Source organism: Phacochoerus africanus, chromosome 4 (assembly GCF_016906955.1).
Source record: "Phacochoerus africanus isolate WHEZ1 chromosome 4, ROS_Pafr_v1, whole genome shotgun sequence".
NCBI lineage: Eukaryota > Metazoa > Chordata > Mammalia > Artiodactyla > Suidae > Phacochoerus > Phacochoerus africanus.
In genome coordinates this window covers 31253413-31276111 of record NC_062547.1, presented here as the reverse complement: position 1 = coordinate 31276111, position 22699 = coordinate 31253413, and the positions used below count along the sequence as shown (strand labels likewise).

General features: G+C 37.7%; 1 protein-coding gene across 1 annotated transcript in view; it reads right to left on the bottom strand.

The window, feature by feature from the left end:
- Positions 1–22699, bottom strand: part of DCDC1 (doublecortin domain containing 1) — a 393003-nt gene that overhangs the window by 5120 nt on the left and 365184 nt on the right. The window contains 4 exon segments of the mRNA XM_047776089.1: positions 7947–8056; positions 10819–10969; positions 20697–20879; positions 22095–22231. Of these exon segments, the coding sequence (XP_047632045.1) occupies positions 7947–8056; positions 10819–10969; positions 20697–20879; positions 22095–22231 (581 nt within the window).

The following is a 22699-nucleotide window of genomic DNA, read 5'->3' as shown; positions in this document are numbered from 1 at the left end:
AAAGCAGGTTCCTTTTTAAACCTACCAGTTACCCGAAACCTTACATCCATTCAATAAATACCCATTAATGCCTACTACATAGTAAGGAATATTCAGGCACCAGAAGGACAGGTGTGAACAAGCCTGGCTTTACTTTCAAGAAGTTTACAGACCAGTGAGAGAAAGTGCTACAGTTACGCAAAAGGGGAGGGGGAGTACACGGAAGGCAGTTCTCAACAGAGTTGGGAGTGGGGAGGGGTCAGGAGCAACCCCCCCCAGAAAGCCATAGGGGGAGAATGTGAAAAGGTAAGGGAGTAAGAGAACACAGAATTTGGGGGAACTGAGGAACATTCAGGATGAGTGGAGTGCAGATCTCTACAAGTCAAGGGGTGAGAACGCTGAGACTGCGGGGCGAGGGGAGCACAGCCTTCCCAAAGGCATAGGGCTTCTCTAGGAGGAGCGTGGTCTTATTTAGATGACAATCAGGGGCCACTGAAAGTTTTTAAGCAAGAGAGTAACATGATTTGATTTTCATTCTAGAAAGATGATCCTGGCTACTACTTAAAGAATTGAGGAGGAGCAAGGCTGAGAGTGTACAATGACTGGCAGTGTTTTCATAATAGCAGTTTTAAGTTGCTGAAATGAAAACTGACCGTTGTTGTCATTTCCTGACTGAGACAGAGTATTGTTGACACTGTCCTGTGCTGTTGTGGAGTTCGCCCCATTGCTGCTGAGAAATCCTCCCAGGAAGTTTCTTAAACCCACAGCTTTAGACCAATATACGGGCATGGCCCATATCAACTTTTTCATGGGAGCTGGGCATTATCTAACAGAGAACACTGCTCCGTGGGTGTCCTGGAGCATAACCAGGATTGACAACTCAAACACAGCCGGTGTTAGTTGGGCTGGCCTCACATAGTAGAGGGAGAAGAAGAGATGGTATTAAAAATCCAAATCCACAATGAAATTCAGACTTTCCCCTAAAAAGACAAAAAAAAAAAAAAAGAAAGAAAAAGAAAGTTTGGGGTTCTCGTCATGGCTCACTGGAAACGAATCTGACTGGCATCCATGAGGACACATGTTTGATCCCTGGCCTGGCTCAGTGGGTTAAGGATCTGGCACAGCCGTGAGCTGTGGTGTAGGTCACAGATGCAGCTCGGATTTGGCATTGCTGTGGCTGTGGCATAACCAGGAGCTGTAGCTCTGATTGGACCCCTAGCCTGGGAACCTCCATATGCCATGGGTGTGGCCCTAAAAAAAACAAGAAAGAAAGAAAGAAAGAAAGAAAGAAAGAAAGAAAGAAAGAAAGAAAGAAAGAAAGAAAGAAAGAAAGGAAGGAAGGAAGGAAGGAAGGAAGGAAGGAAGGAAGGAAGGAAGGAAGGAAGGAAGGAAGAAAGAAAGAAAAAGAAAGAAAGAAAGAAAGAAAGAAAGAAAGAAAGAAAGAAAGAAAGAAAGAAAGAAAGAAAGAAAGAAAGAAAGAAAGAAAGAAAAAGAAAGAAAGGAAGAAATTCAGCCTATCAAAATGACTTCATTAAACAAGAGGCAAGGAAAAGTCTGTTAAAAAGGGTTTGACATTCTGAATTGATTTGGGGAACAAGTCCCTGGATGCCAGAATGCCTTCAGTTTTGCCAGGATCCACTTCTTCAAACAGGCTTGCTTGTATTTAGAAGGATAACTTAAGCGTCCAACTAGCATCCATCCTGATATTGTAACCAAGGTCACAGATTCCAGCCTCAAGGTCATTTTGCTTGTAGAGCAAAGACCACCAAAGTTACACCGTCAAAACTAGCTTTGAGGATGCACTCAAGGGCAAGCCTCTTACTGACTGAAGAGGAATACTGACAGCCAACTGATTCCATTGCTAATTTCACCCTTCAACAGCAAAGGGAGAAAACGACACGCAGAGTTATGGGTTTATACTGAAAATGCCATGGAGCCCTGAATGCCAGCCATATCCACAGTTTCCTGAGCAAGGGTCAACCGCACCACCACTGCCTACTCAGGCAAGCTGTGCTTTGTATCATGTGATCTCTGACATCCTAATCTAAAATAATGAGTAAAAGGCAGCTACTGGCTGGTCTCCAGCCATTCAATCTTCCATCAGAAGACACAAAGAAAGTAATTCAGATGGTAGAGCGGCCTTGGAGCCAAAAGAAATATAAAGAGAAGACAGGAAATAGAAGCCATGAAGCAGAGAAGCCATGAGAAGGCGAGTAAGCAACTAGGGCTGGAGCAGGAGAGCTCAGGGAGAAGCAGAAAACTCACGGAAGCAAGAAGCACAGAGAAATGGGGCAGTCAAGAGCAGGAATGGCAGAACTACTGGTCATTTGGATGAAGTTAGGCTGTGCATCCAGAGAAGAGACCACCAAGGAGCCTGTGTGCTGGCCTCTCCTGTGCTTTCCCCCTTCCTTGTTAATTTCCCAAACAAACCTACACCATTGGGGCTAAATCCAGTTTATCTCTGTAATTTATAATTTGAGTGAGCTTGATTTAATATACAATGTCTATTCCAACTTTCATATTAGTGCCCTTTAATGGCTTCCCACTGCACTTAAAAGAGAAAAATCCAAATTCCTTAGCATGACCTCCACAATCTGGCTACCTCCACCCCTCTCACCTCATCTCACACCTGTTACCTCAACATTCTGGGCCTCTGCGCTCTCCAAGTAGCCACACACCTGCTGCACTCACCTGTGCATGGCCGGTACCCAAAAGAGTAAGTGCCTGGAGAGAGAGACATAGGAATTCGTTCTTTGAAAAGCTAATTTTCTTTATAGTTTCTGTCTTCTAAGGAAAGTGTCTTGTCTCTCAACCTATATGGATTTCATTTATGGGGAAAATTATGAAAATTAATTTCTCTAACACCACTCGTTAATGAAATAATAGCCTGTGGAATTTCACACGCTTAGATGAGCCTTCCAGGATGTGGATGGTTCGGGCGTCCATTAACTAGACTTAGGGTAAACAGGACAGAGCGGCTCAGTCTCCTCTGGCCCTACGTAGCTCCTCATTGGAGAAAGGGTCACTTTGGCAAATAGGGCTCCTGTTCCTGTTCCCAAACCCTCTCTCTTTACATATGAAAATGCATTAGCTATTTCCCCACCCTCAAAATCATGCTGCTCCTTGATATATGTACCATAGCCTTGACATTATTCCTCTGACCTTTAAAATAGCAAGATTTTATCAGCCCTGAAGGCAGCTTAATTAACATGGGAAGCTTCAGCACCTCAAGCTCACTTGCTTTGCCTCCAATGTCTAGGTCCTGGTTACAATCTCTGAGTGGTGAGCTCTGACTCAAGAGCATTTCCATTATTTTTCAAGGAAATAGTGATAAGAAAAGGTGAGGACATTTAGACTCAAACCCTCACACAGGCAGCAAATGCGTCTTTGCCTTCATGCCCCTGAATACAAAGGTAAAGGCAGCCAGAATGTTCTTAGAACTGGTATTTAGCTATTGAGCCATGCCCCTGACAGGCACAGAACCCTCAGCCGAGTTTCTCAGAGTTTCTCAGTGTATGGTAGCTACCACCCTCCGTCTGGGGGCTTGTCATGTGCAGACTGCCTACCCCACCTCAGGCACTGACCCTGGGACTGTGTATTTTATCAAGCTCCCCAGGTGACTCTTGTGGTCAGGAAACTTTGAGAATCATATTAAGAAAGCATTCCTTGTTGATCCACAAACTGCTCCAGGGAGGATTGTTTTTAAAATGAAAGATGAGATTTAAAGGCCCTTAGAAGAGAAAAAGCAAGGAAGACTGAGGAGAACCAAAGGCATAGAGCAAGAACAGAAAGAAGATGGAAAGAGTGGTGGAAACGAAAACAGAAGTAGAATCAAATCTTATGCTTGATGGGCACTAACCCTAGCAGTTCTGGAAGGTTCTCTCCTCTCCTCCATGCCTCTCCAACACAGTCTGCAGGATAATTTCAGGAGAGTGTACCTTTGGGCGATTTTGTTTAAAACACAGCTGCTAGTGGTGGCAGCTAGACATTGACCTTGCAACTGTCCCAGGTGGTCTGACGGAACTTACGTTCTTGGGCAACTGCACCTGGGGTTTAAACCCTAAGTTTGAAACTTCTAGGACTGATAAGTCAGGACCTAATCAATCCAGTCGTTGACTGAACCTTCTATCTATCCCTAAACCAGCACAGGAATACAGCAGACAATGAATGATAACACATCCAATTCAGAATCACCACTTTATTGCCATATAAATATAATTTCCTGTCCCTTTCATCCTCCCTCCCCCAAGCCAGTTGCACTATGGGCATAAGCACTTCCTCTCTCCTCATATATTTCTATTTGCACATATGGTACAGGGTGACAGCCTATTGATAGTAGTTTCATATTACAGACTCACAGGATTAGGAAATACTACAGCTGGCAGCAGGCACCCACTGAATATCCACTGTTACTTGGTTGGTCTGTTTTCTTTCATCAGTGCTTGCCTGAGTGGTCTTTGTTGATCCTGCTTTGCATTTGCTTATGGCCAAGCAGTCCCAAACCAGGCCATTTATGCAGAATTTTAGTTTATCGCATTGAGAGCAAAACTGTTGTTCTTTCTTTCTGCTTAACCTAGGCTTGAGATCTGCGCAGAGGCAGGAGGAAACTGGAGCCATTGATTTAATAAAACCCACTTGAGGATCATCTTTGAGTCCAAATTTCATTTAACCGAGGGCATTTGCATTTTATTTTGTGATGGTCTAGAATAACCCAGACCTGTGAGTTTTGATCGCTCCCTTCCTAATGATGCCAGGAAAAAAAATTGCTGCCCTGGTGAATTACAAATCTCAATGACACTCAGAAGCACACCTGGGCTATTAATAAAGGTTAGCTCACAAATGCTGCAACAGCCACTGGGCACAATTTCTAAGTGATTCTCTTGTGAAAGAGAACAAATTTATCTTTATGTTTTTGTGGTTGTTACTTGCTTGTTTGTTGCTTTGTCTTCTGATCCACAAAAAATAGTTACCTATTATGAACAATCAAGGACAAAATGAAAATTCAAGGTTATCATGCCATAAAACCATATTTGGATTTTGAATCATTTCCGATGTGTCCCATTTTATTAGCACCCAGATGAAATGCTTCTTATTCATAAATGTTGTCATAATCTCAGAATGTTTGTCAAACTCTCAGGTATATTGCTTTTAGTTAGTCTGCTTAGAAACATGTAACTTCACCCCAACACTTAATCAGGCAACAAAAGCTAGAGGTGGGGTAGAAACATTCAGAAAATTCCTTCTCCTGAGGACAATCACAAATGCTGGTACGCTGTCGATTAACATCTGGATCAACTTAAGGGTGTTTGCAAACCAGCAGGAAATAAATTTCTGGAGAAGGCCACAGACTCGAGGATGGTTGCTTTACCGTTTAATAATAGATGGTTTCCAGTTGATAGGAATATATTGAAATGTGACACACACACACACACACACACACACATATATATATATATATATATATATATATATATATATATATGTGGCTGATTCAAATTTGATAAACATGTCCCCAAAGGAAATTACTGGATTTATTAAAATCCTCAGAAGGCTGAAAAGAATTGCAAAAGTCTTATCCCATAGTCCTTGCTGAAGGTGGAGTAACTGCTCCCCAGTCCACCTTCCAGCCAACCAAAGAGGAAGGTCAATAATAAAGAAAGAGCAGGGCTGTTCGTAGTCTAAGTTAAAAGTGGCTATGAGCTGCCAAGATATCCTGGGCAAGCTGTCGTTGACAAAGTAAGTGTTGCTGCTTGCTGGTAAAATGTGATGTGTTGATGACTGTTATATTACATCTAAAATCCCATTTACTAGTAATAGGAAAGTTCAGTTAAGAGTTCTGCCTTATGTCTCCTGGTGCTTGATACAATGTTGTGTGATATTACCAATTTTCGCTTCAGGCGTGTTCACAGGCAACAGTGAAGACTTCACAAGAATGTGCACATTTGATCCATGGTGAAATTATGCCATTTTCATAGCGACTCAACTTTTCCTTGGCAGCAAAATGATAGGTACTTTTGCACCTGGAGAAATGCCTTTGTTTTCAAGGAATTTTGAAAAAAAAATAACAAGTTCTGTGTCTATGGGGATTGTAATCCAGTCATTGTAAGAAGAGGCCCAGCAGGTACTGGCCCACTTTCTGACCTGAAGCATATTCTTTAACCCTTCTTGTTACACAAAAGGAAATGCAAAGTGGGGGGTCATGTGCAATCTTTTTCCCCTACATATCACAAAGCTGTTCTGGAAAGCCTTCGTCTCTAACATGGCACAACACATAGAGAGGATGTCTGTGAAAGGGCAAATTGCTGTGGATGTGTATAACATGAAATTTCACCTCCATGTGCTCTGCTTTTAGTGGCATCAGAGGCAGCCGGAATTTATTCATGCAACCCTACTGATTTGCAGACTGGGAGTAAATACCAGGCCTTTTGTGGCGATTACCAAGAGCCCCCTTCAGTAGAAATGATCTCCTGCCTTCTTGCATCACATTAAAGTGGTGGATTGAGGAGTGAGCCCAGCTGAGCCATTCTGTACACACCTAGCCAGGTTGCAATTTATATGCAGACAGAGACATGAGTGGCTTTCAGAGGAAGGGAGAGAAGAGCATGTCTCTGCAAATTTTCCACCAGAACCAGAACCCAAACTCTGATTTGTCATGTCTATTTTGTCAAAAAAAAAAAAAAAAAAAAGATTCTTCGTCACAAAAAGAAATTAAAAGCTATGGTCTCTTCCTGTAGGATTGAGATGTAAGATTGCTAAGGCTCTTTCTTGAGTCCTTAAGAAAAATTCTTACATATGAATTTTCTTTCAAATAGTACATAGATCCTTTCCCTAAGTTTCTATGTTGAAGACACCATCTACCACTTTTGGCTACTGAGCTTATGTCAGGAATTATCCAGCTTCACCCCTGTGAACAACTTCTAGCTGTGCCTCATAAGGAGCCTTACCACAGGCCAGACTGAAGGGAAGAAGGAGGAGCAAAGGCAATTCATGTGGTTTGGTGGCCACAGTCAGTTCATTTTCATTTAGTAAATGTAGAATTTTAGCAGGAAGGTTTGGAAATATGGCGGTTGAGTCAGAAAAATGTCAATTTGAGCCAAATTTAGCATTAGGTGTCAAAGAGTCTTTTTTAGTATCAAATTATATAAGTATACATTTATATATTTATTATATATTTTATATATATAAATATATATAAATATGTTATATATTTAACTTATTTATATATAACATATATAAACAATAAAATAAAATACTATTTATTTTACTTGATCCCATGAAATTTTATACATATATATGTATACATATTAGTTATTGGAGTTTATTTTATTATCGAATTATATATAATATAGAAATAAAGAAGTATATATGATAATATATACTACTTGACCCCACTAAATTATTTTTCAGTAAAAACAAGTAGTTTCCTCGTTTTTTCCTACAAGAAAATACACCTAAGATAGTTATTTTACTGGCATTGCTTTGTCTAGTTTTGTTGCCTTTCCAAGAAAATTTGAGGCATCAAATGACACTCCATGTAAAATGCAAAGCAGGAGTTCCTGTGTGGCTCAGCGATAATGAACCCAACTAGTATCCATGAGGACGTAGGTTTGATCCCTGGTCTCACTCAGTGGGTTAAGAATCCAGCATTGCTGTGAACTGTGGTGTAGGTCACAGATAGGGCTTGGTTCCTGCGATGCTGTGGCTGTGGTGTAGGCCAGCAGCTGCATCTCCTATTCAACCCCTAGCCTGGGAACTTCCATAGGCTGCAGGTGCGGCCCTAAAATGCAAAAATAAATAAATAAATAAAATGCAGAGCATGTAACTATTAAAAGAAATTGCATCAAATTAAAAATGATGACTAAGCACCATATGCAAGTAAGTATACAAATACATCCACAGAGACTACCCCAAGTGAAATGCACCTTAAACTATGACGTCTGTGATGGAAATTCACTGTGGAGAGTTACCAGAGATTGCAGCTTTGCAGATGGAGACAACACAATGTCTGTGGCTTGAGGGCCCTGCTGCCTGCAGATTCTGGCATAATTTGCTCTGACCTCCACCAGTTGCTTTAACTCTGTTAAAAAAAAAAAATTTTTTTTTTTTTTGAGAAAGAAGTCAGTGTATTTACAGAAAATAAGTAAAATTTCAGGATGACGAAAGACTCGAAGATCCCTCAGAAATCCTCAACTCCCCCCATGCTGGCCTCTCTCATTACACACTTGACTTGCTTATCACATCAGATATGTGTTAACATTCTTTGAATTTCTACAGAATGGCAGTTGCTAGAGAGGGCTTCCTTCCAAGCTTTTTATAAAGCCTGAGTTGGAAGCTAACCTAGGAGTGGTCTAAAAATTGAACCCACTGAAAAGATGGTAAACATGGCATTGAGAACAGTGTTCAGATTTGATGACAAATGGCATAAAGCACCCTTTTAATTTTGTTGGGGGTTTATGTGAAAGAAACCATTCTAACAGCGTTTGATTTGTTTTGCCAAAATAAATCCATTTTTCAAAGACCCATTGTGATTCTTTGATGACTAACTTTCACATGCTAAATGTTTTTACATTGTAACACAAAAAATAAGTTCTGATTGGGTGTTTAATTTTGAAATTCCCAAGCTACCTTATTTTCTACTACATAGTTAAGCCAGCAGGTAACAGAAAAATTATAAGTAGAATGATTAATTAGATGTCCCTTTGTATAGGTATACACACACATGTATGTATGTATAAATACATATATACACACACACACACACACACACACTAGTAGCATTCCTCTCTTTTTTAAAGCATTCTGAATATTTAGATTTCTACTAAATGATTATTTTTCACTTAACTATTTCAGGAAAAATAATAAAATGGCAACCCATAGGGTAAAATAATTTTCTAAAGAGCAACTAAATTAGACTGTCTGCTATCAGACAAATTTTCTAGAACATATATCACCCACTGAAAAGAACTTAGACAACTAGAGGGAACCACTAACACTTCCAATATGAAGGTAAATATGGGGACCTATTTTTCAGAAGAAAAGAAACAACCCTTTCACACCACAGTAACCCATGTGGTTAAAGAACTGAAGATGTAAAAATGAAAGTTTGTCTACATAGCCTTGTCAAAGGTTCACAGAGCCAACATTTTTGCATTTCCAGTTTCCTCTCTTCCTTTCACAGTTTTTATTGGTAACAAGCTTGCTTCTGGGAAAGAGGCCTACATTTCTCTCTGTGTTTTCGATACACTTTTGGCTGGGTTGCCTGAAGCATACTTAGCTTTATTTATCAGAAAGGCCCAATGAACACAGTGAGGCCAGGAGGGTGGGATACAGGCAACAGAAGGCCATTCCAAGAGTATGAAAAATTTAGCATAAATAACAAAGACACCAGAAAGTACCTTCCACTGCACCATTACTTTGCTTAGTATTCAATTCTTTCAAGTGTGTTCATACACTTAATTAGATTGAAAACTCTTTCAGGGAAGGAACCATGGCTTATATTTCTTTTATAGGCTATGCACTTTGGGAACACAGAAAGCTGTCAACTAATACTTATTGATGATAAGAACCTCATTTTTGGTGTGTTCTTCTAAGTAATCACATAGTGAGGGTCACCAAGAGCTGGGGTGAGGGGTAATGGTGAAGACAGGGACAATCAAATACAAGGAATACAAAGACTGGTGCCTCTTCCTTGGTGTAGAATGGTGCTGGCAGAACATGTGCAGCATCCTCAGATCAGTGCTAGGTATCCCAATAAATCCTTGTCTTCCCACTTCTTAGTTTTCATTCCTATACTTTTGTACCTTCTGGGCTAAATGTAAAGATATGATTGCAGCTGTTTTAAAGGTTTTGGTTTATATGCCTTATTTACAACATAGCAGTAATAATTTTATGGTGACTTTTAAAAGAAATAATCTAGCATTAGTTATTTTAGGGCTCCCAGGTAATTCACTTCCTAATCTTTTATTTTCTTTTAAAATGATACCATTGTGGAGTTTCCATCATGGCTCAGTGGGTTAGGAACCTGACACCGTCTCCATGAGAAGGCGGGTTCAACCCCTGGTCTCACTTAGTGGGTTAACGAAACGGCGCTGCCACAAGCTGTGGTATAGCTAGGATCTGGTGTTGCTGTGGCTGTGGTGTATGTCGGCAGTGGCAGCTCCAATTCGACCCCTAGCCTGGGAATGTCCATATGCCGCAGGTGTGGCTATAAAAAGAAAAAAATAAAATAAAATGATACCAATGTTCTTCAGAATATCCTGAAAACTATGTCTTTGCTAATGTATACCTACACCAAAAAGAGGTTTTACATTCCTCAGGATATATAGGATAAAGGACAAGAGTTGATTTAATAACATATGCATATTCGTTTCTATTTCTAACATATATCAAAGAAAATTATCAAAGAATCAGATAATAAGACAAACATATTTACTTACTACTAAAAAAATCAATTTGTAAACTGTATACTTCTATTAATGAAACTTATTTTAAATAACTTGAAAGGTAGGAAGTCAAGGAAGACTCACTTTCCTCAGGGTTCATGCTAAAAGAAGAAACACCTTCAGAGAGGCCCTTTAGCACGTCTGCAAATAAACCCCTTGGATAAAACTCAAGACTAACAGAACTTTGATTGAATTCTTTAGAGCAAATAGTTGTCAACGGTGAGGTTCCAGCAAATAAATACATGAACTTAACTGTACTAACATGGAGTAGAAAAGTGTGGAGGCGGATAATTATTAAAAGTCATCATGATGAGGTATAAAAACTTGGTAGATAAGCTCTTTGAAGAAACAAGCGACTTCTTCAAAAACTTGGTGGAAAAGAAACTGTCATCCCTACCCTTTGGGGTAATAAAGCCATGTCCTTTGGTCACGCAGATGACCATGTCTCTTTCTATGTCGTCCCACGAGTGAATTGGCTCTCCCTCAGGGGTGTAGAGTGTTCTGGCTGGGTGGGCCAGTTTGAGCCGTGAGGAGCAGTCGTCTAGCAGCTGAAACACAAAGGGACAGACATACTGGGGTGTGTGGAATGTCACAACATAATTAGGTATTACTGAATCAACTCCTTTAAGAGAATTATTATACTGATTTGAATATTCATTTTACTTATCATTGTTAGAAAGGGGTATACAAAGAGATGGGAAGAGGGGCTTACAAAGGTTCCCTAATATGGTTAACCAGTGAGGAGCTTCACTGCTTGTCAGTGGATTTCTCCTTGTAGTTCTCTATTTTTCCAAGTGTAGAGACTTCCTGCTGTTTAAAAAATGCCTAAATATGAAAGACCCTGGCTTGAAGAATCTAGAATTGTCAGAATACCTCAATTTTTTTTTTTTTTTTTAATGGGCAAGGAGCTAGAAGAACAAAACACTAACCTGGGTTCTGGCCTTTGTCTGACCTCAGACAAGTCAGGCAACTTTCCCATGAAAGAGTTTCTTCAACTATAAAAATCAAAGTTTTGGTCTAACATCCCTGATTCTATGGTCCTATGATCAAAAGACTTTTTTTTTTTTTTTCAAATGGTATATTTGAAAAAAAAAACAACTATTTATAGGGCCCTAATTCAATTTCTCTCAAATTTCCTTGAAATATTCATAAAAGCTGTATGTGCAGATACAAAGTGTAAACAGTACTAAAAAGATTAGTCAACCTGTTGCTAGACTCCTAAGGGTGGTTCCATCAGTGTGAGTTAACACTTTAAGACAAAATAATACAAGCAAGCAGGAGGAAAAGAGGTTTCCACACATCTGCCTGTATGACTTTTACCTATCACACAGGTCATACACCTGTTCTCCCAAGACGAAGGAAAGGAGCCAGGTCCACAGAAACCTCAAGTCACCTCCAATACTTCCTTTTATAGAATGAATTAGGGGCTACAACTCACAACAAGGCAGCCTGGCAAGAGGCAGAACTGGGCACATAATGATATCTTGCATCTGGAAAATGAATAATAATATGAAAGTGAGGTAGTACAATTCAGAGAGTGCAATTTTCACCCTTATTTTGAGTAAAGGACGAATGCTTGGATATTTGAAATTATCTAAGAATACATTCCCACCTGTAGAGTGGGATGGTCAGAGAAGAGCAATGGCAGAATGGATTTAAGTGCTGTCCTACACCCCTTGCTAAATAACAGTCAATTGATAGCAATTTGATTCTGATTTAAGATCCAGGGGATGATCCTGACAGCCCCAAGTCAAAATTTAGGGTAATGAAAGAGAGCTATTTTTTTCTTCAAGACATCTCTCCTTGTACAAGGAGATCTAATGTTTTTGTCAAGACATCTCTCTTGTACAAGGAGATTTAATGTTTTTTGTCAAGACATCTCTCCTTGTACAAGGAGATATAAATAGAAAAATGAACATCAGCAACAATATGCTTATAAAATATTTTACAACATAAAAAGGTGTCTGTACAGAGGTGAAGATTTAAAAAAAGATTTACAGCACAAATACATTTTAGACAGTATCTGTTTTTCCCCCCAAGTTTGATAAAATATGACTTCCATGAACACACACACACATACACACAAATAAGATGCCAACAGCTTAAAGGAAAGGAGCAGTGCAGATGCAGGCAGAGATTATGATGGCAACGATGTTGATGAGGATGGTTACGATAGCAGGAGTTAGATTTTTTTGGCATATTTCTATCAGCTAGAAACTTTTCTGAAAGTTTCTAAGGACAACCTAATTTTATCCTATGGAAATAATTATTATACTCTCTTGGAGATGAAAATGGAGAAGAGAGAGGTTAAATATCACAGCTAAGTTCACACAGCTGGCAAGGGCAGAAACAGAGTTTTAAATTGGGATGAATAGAGAGCCAAATGAGAAGATGAAGAAATAAAAGACTCAATAGTAGAATAAACTCTGTCTGAAAAGCAGGAGAAAGCAGACTCAATACTGTAGAAAATCAAATCAGTATTAGAGGACTAAGTTTAGAGAAATCTCATAGAATATAGGGAAAGGATGAGACAAAATTTATGAGAGACAAGTTAAACATCTGGACTGTCAAAATATCAGATATACATTATTGATGTTACTAGAGAAGAATCCAGAATAAATTAAACTTAAGCAATTACCAAAAAAATAAAAGAAAATTTTCCTGTTTTAAATAATGACCTATGTCTCTAGATCAAATAGGCTAACCCAGGATAAGGCAAAGTTAATGAAAAAATGACTAGCATTTAAATACAACTGGGCAAAAAGTACGAATTTCAGACATGGGGGAAAATTTAATTATGTTAGATCATTGTTTTCTGCAACAATGAATACCAAAGAAAATGGAGTAGAATCTATGAAGATTTTAGGGGAAAAGTTTTCAATATAAGAATTCATATCCAGCTAAATTATTACTTCTGGTTACAGGAAATAAAAGATATCCTTATATATACAAAAATTCAGAAAACATATCACCAACATGCATTTCAGATTATTAGAAAATAAATCAAATTCCTTTACCATTGGAAAGTCATAATATAAAATGACTAATATTAAGCAGTAAGACCACTAGAACATGATATAACTGCTATAAAAATGGTCCCAAAATAAATCAATTTAAGAGTTTAAAATAAACTTTCATAGAGAAAAAAATAAAGTAAAAATGTAAAACATCACCAAAATGGGGTATGGGCAAGGAAAGGAAAAAACCAAAGCATTCCAATTTTCTAGTTATTTACGAGGACAAAAGATGCTATTTCTTCTTTTTTCCTTTGTTAACAATATTTACTTTTATGATTATAATCAATGCAATAAAACATAAAATCAGAATAAGAGAATCAGTTTTTCTAAAAGAGTAGGCAACATCATTAGCATGTGAACTTAATATAACTGGATTCTATTAAAATTTATATAAACAGAATGAGAAATTAATAAATAAAATTGCTTAATAAAAAAGTAAAAATTTGAGATGCTTATAAAAAAATTTACCAAAGGACAAAAAAAATTATATGTATATAAAACAATGCTACATAATTCAATATAGCTGCGAAGACTGAATATTGTAAAATGTGTTAATTCTTATGAACGTAATTGATAGCCTAACTCAACTACAGTCAAAACCCCATCAGATGATTTTTGGGGTGTTGAAATGTAATTCCAAAATTCATCTATGAAAGTCAACAGGCAAGTATATTCAAGTTAAATCTGAAAACAAAATGTATCAATAGGCAACTCATATCAGCTATTAAAATACATTTAAAAAGCTATGGTAATTCTAAAAGTAATTAGATAGCTAAAAGCATGAGCTAATAAAATTTTAGTATATTATAAAGTTTGTATTCAATCCAGCAGAGAGAACAAAAAAGATTATTCATTACATAGGGCTGAGATAATAATTTTAAGCCAACAAAATAAAGCAGAGAAAATAGCTTCACTCAAATTTTACACCTAAGGAAGTTTCACACAATTTAAAAAGTAAAAGGGAAAAACACAATTATACAAAAAACCTTGAGAAAAATCAGATGAATCTTTGTATGACCTACAGATAGTAAAAATACTATTGGAACATGAAAATCAAAGAACAAATTTTTTAAATATATTAATTTCTGTACATTGAAAAATCTCCCAGACACAATGGCAAATTTGAAAGTTGTTATAGTAAATCTGACAAAAGTTATACGTAGTAGGCTTGCTACTTTCAAAAAGAAAATTCATTTTCAGTGTGAAAAATACTTTCAACAGAAAAACAGCAAGGTATTTAACAGGAATTCACAGATTACTAATACATGGTGAAATAAAGCAAAACAAAATCACTTTTACAAGTAATTAAAGACATATAAATTAAAACATGGATATAACATTCTCTCCGGTCAACCTGCAAATGCATGTTTCAAAGTGACCACAGTTAGCACTGTTGATAGCTCCTGAAAATAGCAGGCAGGTGGGGACTTTAATTCACTACTTAGAGGAACATTAATTCCTGAAATATGCCTAGAAAGCAATCTGGCAATAGCTTTCAAAATTCTCAAGCATATTTATATAATTTGACCTAGGAATACTTCTAAGAATTTATTTGAGGAAAATAATTTAAAAATGTATATATAGGTGTGTTCATTGCATCATGATTTATGACAGCAAAAAATTACAAACAATCTAAAAAAGAAACAATAGAAAATTGGATGAATAAGTAATAACCTATCCATTTAATAGAAGATTATGATGCCAGTGAAAATAACGTTTTGTTAAAGAATGTTAAATTCGACGGGGAAAATGTCACAGTAGTTTGTTAGGGGAATAATTCAGGCTGCAAAATTATATATACCACATGATCTGCTATGATCACAATGGCAAACAAATATATAAACAACTGTGTATAAACCAATAGAAGTACAGCTACTAAAATTATAATAACTGGTTATTTATGGGTGATAGAATTTTCATCTGCTTTTCAGTGCTCTTTTTCTAATTTTAATACAATGACTGTGCATTGTTTCATAATTAGAAAACAGAACAAATGTTATTCAAATAATCAAAAATTCATAGTGATGACAATAGATTCATATGGTTTCACATGGTTTTGCAATTTTTCTAAATTTTCCGTAACAACAGTCGCTATCTTAGTCTGCTGGAGCTGCCAAAACAAATACCTAGACTGAGTGGCTCAAACAACAGAAATCTATTTCTCACAGTTCTGGAGGCTGGCAAGTCAAGATCAACGTGAGGTTTGATTTGGTTTCTAGGGAGAGCTTCTCCTGGCTTACTGACGGCTGCCTTCTTGTGTCCTCATAGGATGGGAGAAGAGAGAAACATTTCTCTTTTCCTCTTCTTATAAACCCACAATTTTTATCAGGTTAGAGCCCCACCCTTAGGTCATCATTTATCTTAATTACCTCCTAAAAGCTCTATTTCCAAATACAATCACGTTGGGAGTTAGGGCTTTAACATAAGAATGGGAAGGCATAATTCAGTTTATAGTGGTTATTATTTTTTTTCTGCTCCAAGGCAACCAAAATGTATGATAGCTGAGTTTCTATCTGGACTGGGAGCAGGGGAGAGCCGTCCTAGAAATATGTAGTTAGGTCTCTGGGAGAAACTCCTGTAGCTTGAAAAGCTAACTCCTATATTTCCCCCTACTTTATTCCTAAAATGTCACTAGTCTATAGACATTGTGACACATTGTGTTTCCTGTTTATAATCAGAAAGATGAATTTCATTTAATAAAAACACATACTAAATACAAAATATGAATTAAATCTAGAGCTATTTCACTTGGTTTTCACAAAGATCTATTTATACAAAACACTGCTAAGATACAAAAATAAAAATATAAAAATAAGATAAAAAATAAAATAAAAAATATTTTAAACATAAATTTGAAAAAAGGCATTTTTAGTACAAGTAATTTCTAAAATATCTAGTTAGCTTATCACCTTTATTGACATTCTTAATTCTCAGTTTTTCAAACACCCCTAAATTTACTCAAGTACCTTTTTTAAAGAGAGTAGTATAAATCAAATTTTTATAATTTTTGCAACAACAAAAGCTCTTAATAAAAGAACAGTGTTCTATGTATTCCTTTCCCACAGTCTCTTTTGTGTTTTCAGAGACCAGGTCCTCTCAGGGCAGGGCACATGGGCATCACAGAACCATTTCCTATTCCCTGCGGACATAAGGTACTTGCCTCTACAAATCAAAGAAATCTGCTTCTCATTCTTTCACCTTGCACTCATGCATTCAGAACTGTGCTTAGCTGTGAGAGAACACACTGGTTTTGAGATTCTGTAGAATTAGAGAGATGGTGCAGGGATGGGAGGAGACAGATGCTTCAGGACCATTGAAGGAAGAACCTGGACAGTTATAAATCAGAGAAAGATGATGGCCCTGAAGAAAAAGCCACTAACCCCAGAAAAGGGGCCGCCTTGGTGCACTGATGACAGATGAGCCTACCGCAGTTGGTGATGAGAATTGCTCCAGCCATGTTCAAAGACTGGATAGGGAGAATGCGGTTCAATCATCCAGAATAGCCACAGCAGTGAAAGAGGCTGAGGGGAAGCCGACATTTGATGGGATTCAACTACCATCTGGGGGTTTCATTACAGAAAGTAGAGTGAACGCACTTTGAAATGCACTCTGTTCCTCATTCTTCTGGTGAAAGGACCATCTATGGAAACTCTGAGCTACTTTGGAATAGGCATTGTTAGCCAGATTCCCCCAGTTAAAATGGAACCTTACTCTTCCTGTTGTTTTCTTGTTTCTCTCTCTCACACACACACACACACACACAGCCCACTCTCCTGAAGTAAAAAATTATGACCTGATGGCCTGAAAGGATACATTTCTAACTAATCACTAAAACTCTCATGCAGATCCCCCCAAAAAAAACAGAACGGAAAAGAAAGAGATTAGAAAGAACACTTTTAAAAATAAGTATTTTCTATGATTTTACTTGTTTTTTTTTATTCATCACACAAATAATGCAAGATACACAAAAAACTCAGTTATTTCAGATTTCTAGTTATTTCTATATTTACCTTTGGTTTATTCAGAATTGTTCTTATATTTCATGGAATATTTCTAAGAGACTTAGATTCAAGTGTAATTTTATTTTATTTTTTAATAAAGCAAAAGAAGAAATAATATGCAGAAAACTTTCTAGACATTTCTAAGTATCTTCCTACACACTGAGGCCACATTAATCTCCCCAAAACATTGATCTGACTATGCCACTACCTTAGGCAGAGGCAACTAGTAGCTCATACACTTTAGTCTGGGGTAGTGTAACGTACTGAGCTATGTCCTCCCCAAAACTCATAGGTTGAAAAGATACTAGGGCTCTCCTTCTCCACATGTGCACAGAGAATAGGCTATGTGAGGGCACAAGTCAGTGTCATCTACCATCAGAAGCCAACCCTGCTGGCAACCTCACCTCGGACTTCCAGGCCCCCAGAAACGGAGAAATCAGTTTCTGTTGTTTAAGCCACCCCGTCTGTGGTATTGTTATGGCAGCCCAGGTAGTCGAATATAGACAGAATATGGTGCCCACCATACATGCTTTTGAACAGTCTCTCCAGTTGTAGGTATCTCTTCCTATGCCTCAGTGCAAGCACCATCTACTTCTATGATTTATGAATTCCAACACCGATACCACTGTGTGGTGCCCCTCCTCCTTGTTAGTGCTTTTTCTGCCTAAATATTGACTCTTACCCATTTCTCAAGTTCCATCTGAAGTCCTGATTGATTCTTCTGTGGAATTTTTCTCCTTCACCCTAGGTGGGAACAATGTTCCCCTCCTCTGAACTCGTATCGAACCTCCTACATGTCCTACTCATCTGACCTTTATACCATGTGCTGTTATACTTCTCTAAAAGGAATGTCAGCTTCCTTAGCAAATGCATTTTTTCTTACAAAGACATGCTGTGTTCATCTTAACGAAATATGGAACTCAAAGAAAAAAGTAAGAAAGAAATGCCACTTTTACAAGGTCACCAGTGATAAGACCGTCCAATAAACACTTTCAAAAATATAATCCCTCCAATCATTTTTTTAGGCGTGTGCATGAATGTATATAGACTCAAACTCTTTGTTTTATATTACGCTTCTTTCACTTAGTTTATCTTGAACATCTTCATTATCATTATTTTCTCTAAAGTTGATTTTAATTATTATTATATTCCATCCTATGCACTATAATACATTTAAGCAAAATATTTATTTCTAATATATCTGGGTTATAAATAGCCCCATAATACCAAATGATCTTTGCATAAATTCATGAAATTATCCTTGGGATAGAAGTGCATTTTCTTAGGATTTGCACAGCCACATCGTCCTCTAAAAAGTTGAACTTCATTAATTGATTCATATGATTGTGGAATAATATGTATGGAATGCCTTTTATTTTTTTATAATGAATTTTATTTTTTCTATTATAGCTGGTTTGCAGTGTTCTGTCAATTTTCTACTGTACAGCAAGGTGACCCAGTCACACATATATGTATACATTCTTTTTTCTCACATCATCATGCTCCATCATAAGTGACTAGAAATAGTTCCCAGTGTTATACAGCAGGCTCTCTCATTGCTTATCCATTCCAAAGGCAATAGTTTGCATCTATTAACCCCAAATTCCCAGTCTATCCCTTTTATATGCTACATGAGAGCCACATAAATCAAAAAGCCATTCCTTCACCAGGTATATGTAATTTATGTTAAGGTTATTTTAAGTTTTTGCTATGCTGAGTCTGACAGGCTATCTTTAATCCTATCATCCTTGCTCTACTCTTCATCTATTTATTAATCATTTTACACTCTCATACTAACATATCAATTCTAGGTGCAATAACATGCACTTTAAGACTTAGCATCTAAAATATTAACTGTGATTTTTGAAGAGGCAAGAAAGAAACATTTCAGCTTTGTTATAGAAACTCCTCCAGGATTTTCTCTCCTGAAAAGCTTTCACTCTATTTTCAAAAAATCACTTTCTTTTTTTCCCCCATGTGCATGAAGTTCCTTTACTTGTATCCCTAATTTTGAGTTTATTTTCTGCATTTTATCTCTTCTTTCTCAAGTACGGCAAACTGGTAGTCAAGTTATGCAATGCAATTGCTTTCACAGTTCTTATTCCAAGTCCTTATCAAAGAGAAGTGGTCTCCCTCACACTTTGAGATCACCAACTTTCAGGAGCACAGCTCGGCAGAGGTGGCCCTGCTGCTCTACGTGCCCATCAGCCTCCAAAAACCCCTCCAGGCCAGTCTGTTGCACCATCATACCCCACCAACATCTCATCTTTATGTGGCTTCCTCTTGTCCCAGAAAAAAAGTTATGAAAATACTTCACAAAATAATAAAACCAAACAACTACTATAAGATAACACTGCAACAAATAAGATGTTTAAAAATTCTACCAAAATCCAGAGTTCCCGTCATGGTGCAGCGGAAACGAATCTGACTAGGAACCACGGGGTTGTGGGTTTGATCCCTGGCCTCGCTCAGTGGGTTGAGTATCCAACATTGCCATGGGCTGTGGTGTAGGTCGCAGACTCAACTCTGGATCTGGCGTTGCCGTGGCTGTGGTGTAGGCTGGAAGTTGTAGGTCCAATTGGACCCCTAGCCTGGGAACCTCCACAGGCCGCAGGTGCAGCCCTAAAAAGATAAAAGACAAAAAAAAAATTTCTACCCAAATCCATTTATTAGTTATTCATAGTTTTTATTTAAAGACTAAGACAAAATGTCCAGTTTTAGAATCATATTCTTGATATTTAAACCATAAATGAACTGCTACTCATCTTTTCTTAGTCAATATTTTAATTTTAGAAAGTGGAAAGTTTACTCTAGTTCCTGGATTCTGGGTAACAAGAATATGATAGGTTTTTTCTAATGAAAATCGTTGTTTTACCACGGAGAACATTTCTAGTGAACGAACAATCACTCTCCTGTGAACTGGGTTTTAAAATAGGACAGGAAAACTATTTTAAATTATCTTCACATTTGGTTTTTACTCTTTAGCTGCAATGGGTTTAACTGCCATTGTTTTCACCTGGCCAAGCATCATTTCTGATGTACACATGATGTCCAGTAGCCTTGGGCTCCATTCTTTCACACATATAAGCTCAGTAATCATCATCTAAGTCCTGTGAGGAAAGTATTATTCCCATTTTACAGATAAGAAAATGAGGTGAGAGAGGTAAAATAATTTGCCTGACCTAACAATCTAGAAATGTCAGAGCTGGAGTTTGAACCCAGGCCTATGAAACAATGCCCTTTCACACTAGGTTTACCTCTGAAATGGTTTTGCCCCGGGCAAAGGTGCCATCTTCAGGTCTGCCTCCATTTAGATAAACCCATACTCGCTTTGCATTGGGTTGCTTATACAGGCTGCTCTTCTTGAGCGTTCTACATTTAGGAGCAATTGGAGAATTTCTCTTGGATTGCAATTCTTGGACTTCAGAAAGGTATGCCTGCTAAGAAAATCCCAGAGAATGTCATGGTTAGAGAATTATCTGTTTTGTGTGTGTACACGTGTGTGTGTCTAATATGATGAAAGACAGAAATATCTTATAATGTACATTATACTGAAAAAATTTAGGAAGTGTGTTAAATTCTCATTGCTTAAGTGAATCACCATAGGCAATAATAATCATTAGAGTAGTAATAAGTTACTTATTTTGACAAAGATCTTAACTTTCATTCATAATTTGGAGAAAGGAATAGAGATGTGTTTTTGGATTTGTGCATGGTCTTTCTCCTACTGAGTGATTTCTCTGCATCTAACAAACGACTTTTTGATTAGAATCACAACATCATTTTCTTTAACCAAGAAATGCTTAAGGGAATGTACATGACTGTTGTTTAAATCTTTACTCTCTGTCTTTTAAAATACAGCAGCCACCCTTATACTCTGCCAGATCCCTGCCAGGCAGCTTTTCATCCTACTTCAAGCATGTCCTAGTTCAATGCTTTGCATTCATTCCCTGGTCAGTGATTTATCCTTCTTAGCTTGGCAAGAAGTCATATTTCTAGCAATGTCAACTTCTTTTTTTCTAGTAACCTTGACTTGGGCACACGCCTAAGATTTAGACTGAACACATTTCACTATTTGAGAAATCCTACTAAATAAGGACACATCATTTTGATGAAAAACTTCACAAAGCAGAAAGTTTTCCCAGGTCTCTATCCCCAATCCTCTCTCAACAGCTGACCTTTCTCTTCTGGACTTTTTTATGTCTGGCAATCCTGACTGATTAATCAATTGGACTGAAACTGCTTTTTGAATTCCTCACTTCTGAATGTCTCCATTGCAATTAGTATTTTGCTCCTTCCTCTTTCCATGTATTGAGACATACCCTTAGGAGTGATGAGCAATGAAGCCATAAGGCTCAACTTGACTACACTTATTATAATTACCTTTGTACATATCCACTGGGCCTTTTTCTCTTCTTTGCTAAGGTCATAATTTCTGGTCTCCATTCAAACAAAACAGACTTTCATATGAGCTGGCTGTCTCTTAGATAACTACTCTCCAAATGCCAACTGAATGCTTGGCATATGCTTATGTGGTCATAACTGACCAGATGCCGAGAATATATTAATAGCATAATTTAAAAATTCAATATTGTACTTTCAAAAGCTTACAAAAGAGGCTGAGGCTATAATGTCTGTAGTCCTAAAGATCATACCTCTGTATGCCTTATAAGGTCCATGAGTTTAATTTCCTCTTGCGTCTGCTCAGTCCAGCCTCCTTCCACTACCACTGGCTGCAAGGGGCTTTTGTTGGGAACCATGGTGGTTGGCTGACATGCTGCTACCCGTCGCCCTGGGGAAAGAAGTCTCTGGAAATGTTGTTTCTGATGATAGGCTTTCAGATTTCAAATAAATTGGTTTGGCTTTCTATGCATAAATCATTCCACTTGGGAGCAGAGGCTAAAATACTAAATATATCATAAAAGCAAAGATGCCTAAGGTAATAAGATCTAACAATGGCTCTTCATATGGGAGCTTGAGGCTTTAAATAGCCAGGATATGCATACTCACTGTACAGATGGAAAAGAAAGATAACATGCTGACTTCCACACTGGCCCCAGCCTCTCATCCACGATATGGTTCAGCGGTAATTTAGTCAAATAGAATCCATGACCTATATAGCCCATCATCTCTTCCAGTCATGGAACATATGTTTTGTTCTCTTCACTAATAATAAGCCTTTCCCCCACAATTAGCTTAGCAGCCTAGGGATTAAGTATTTCTAAAATAATATTAACCCAAGAGACAGGAGGCCCTTTTT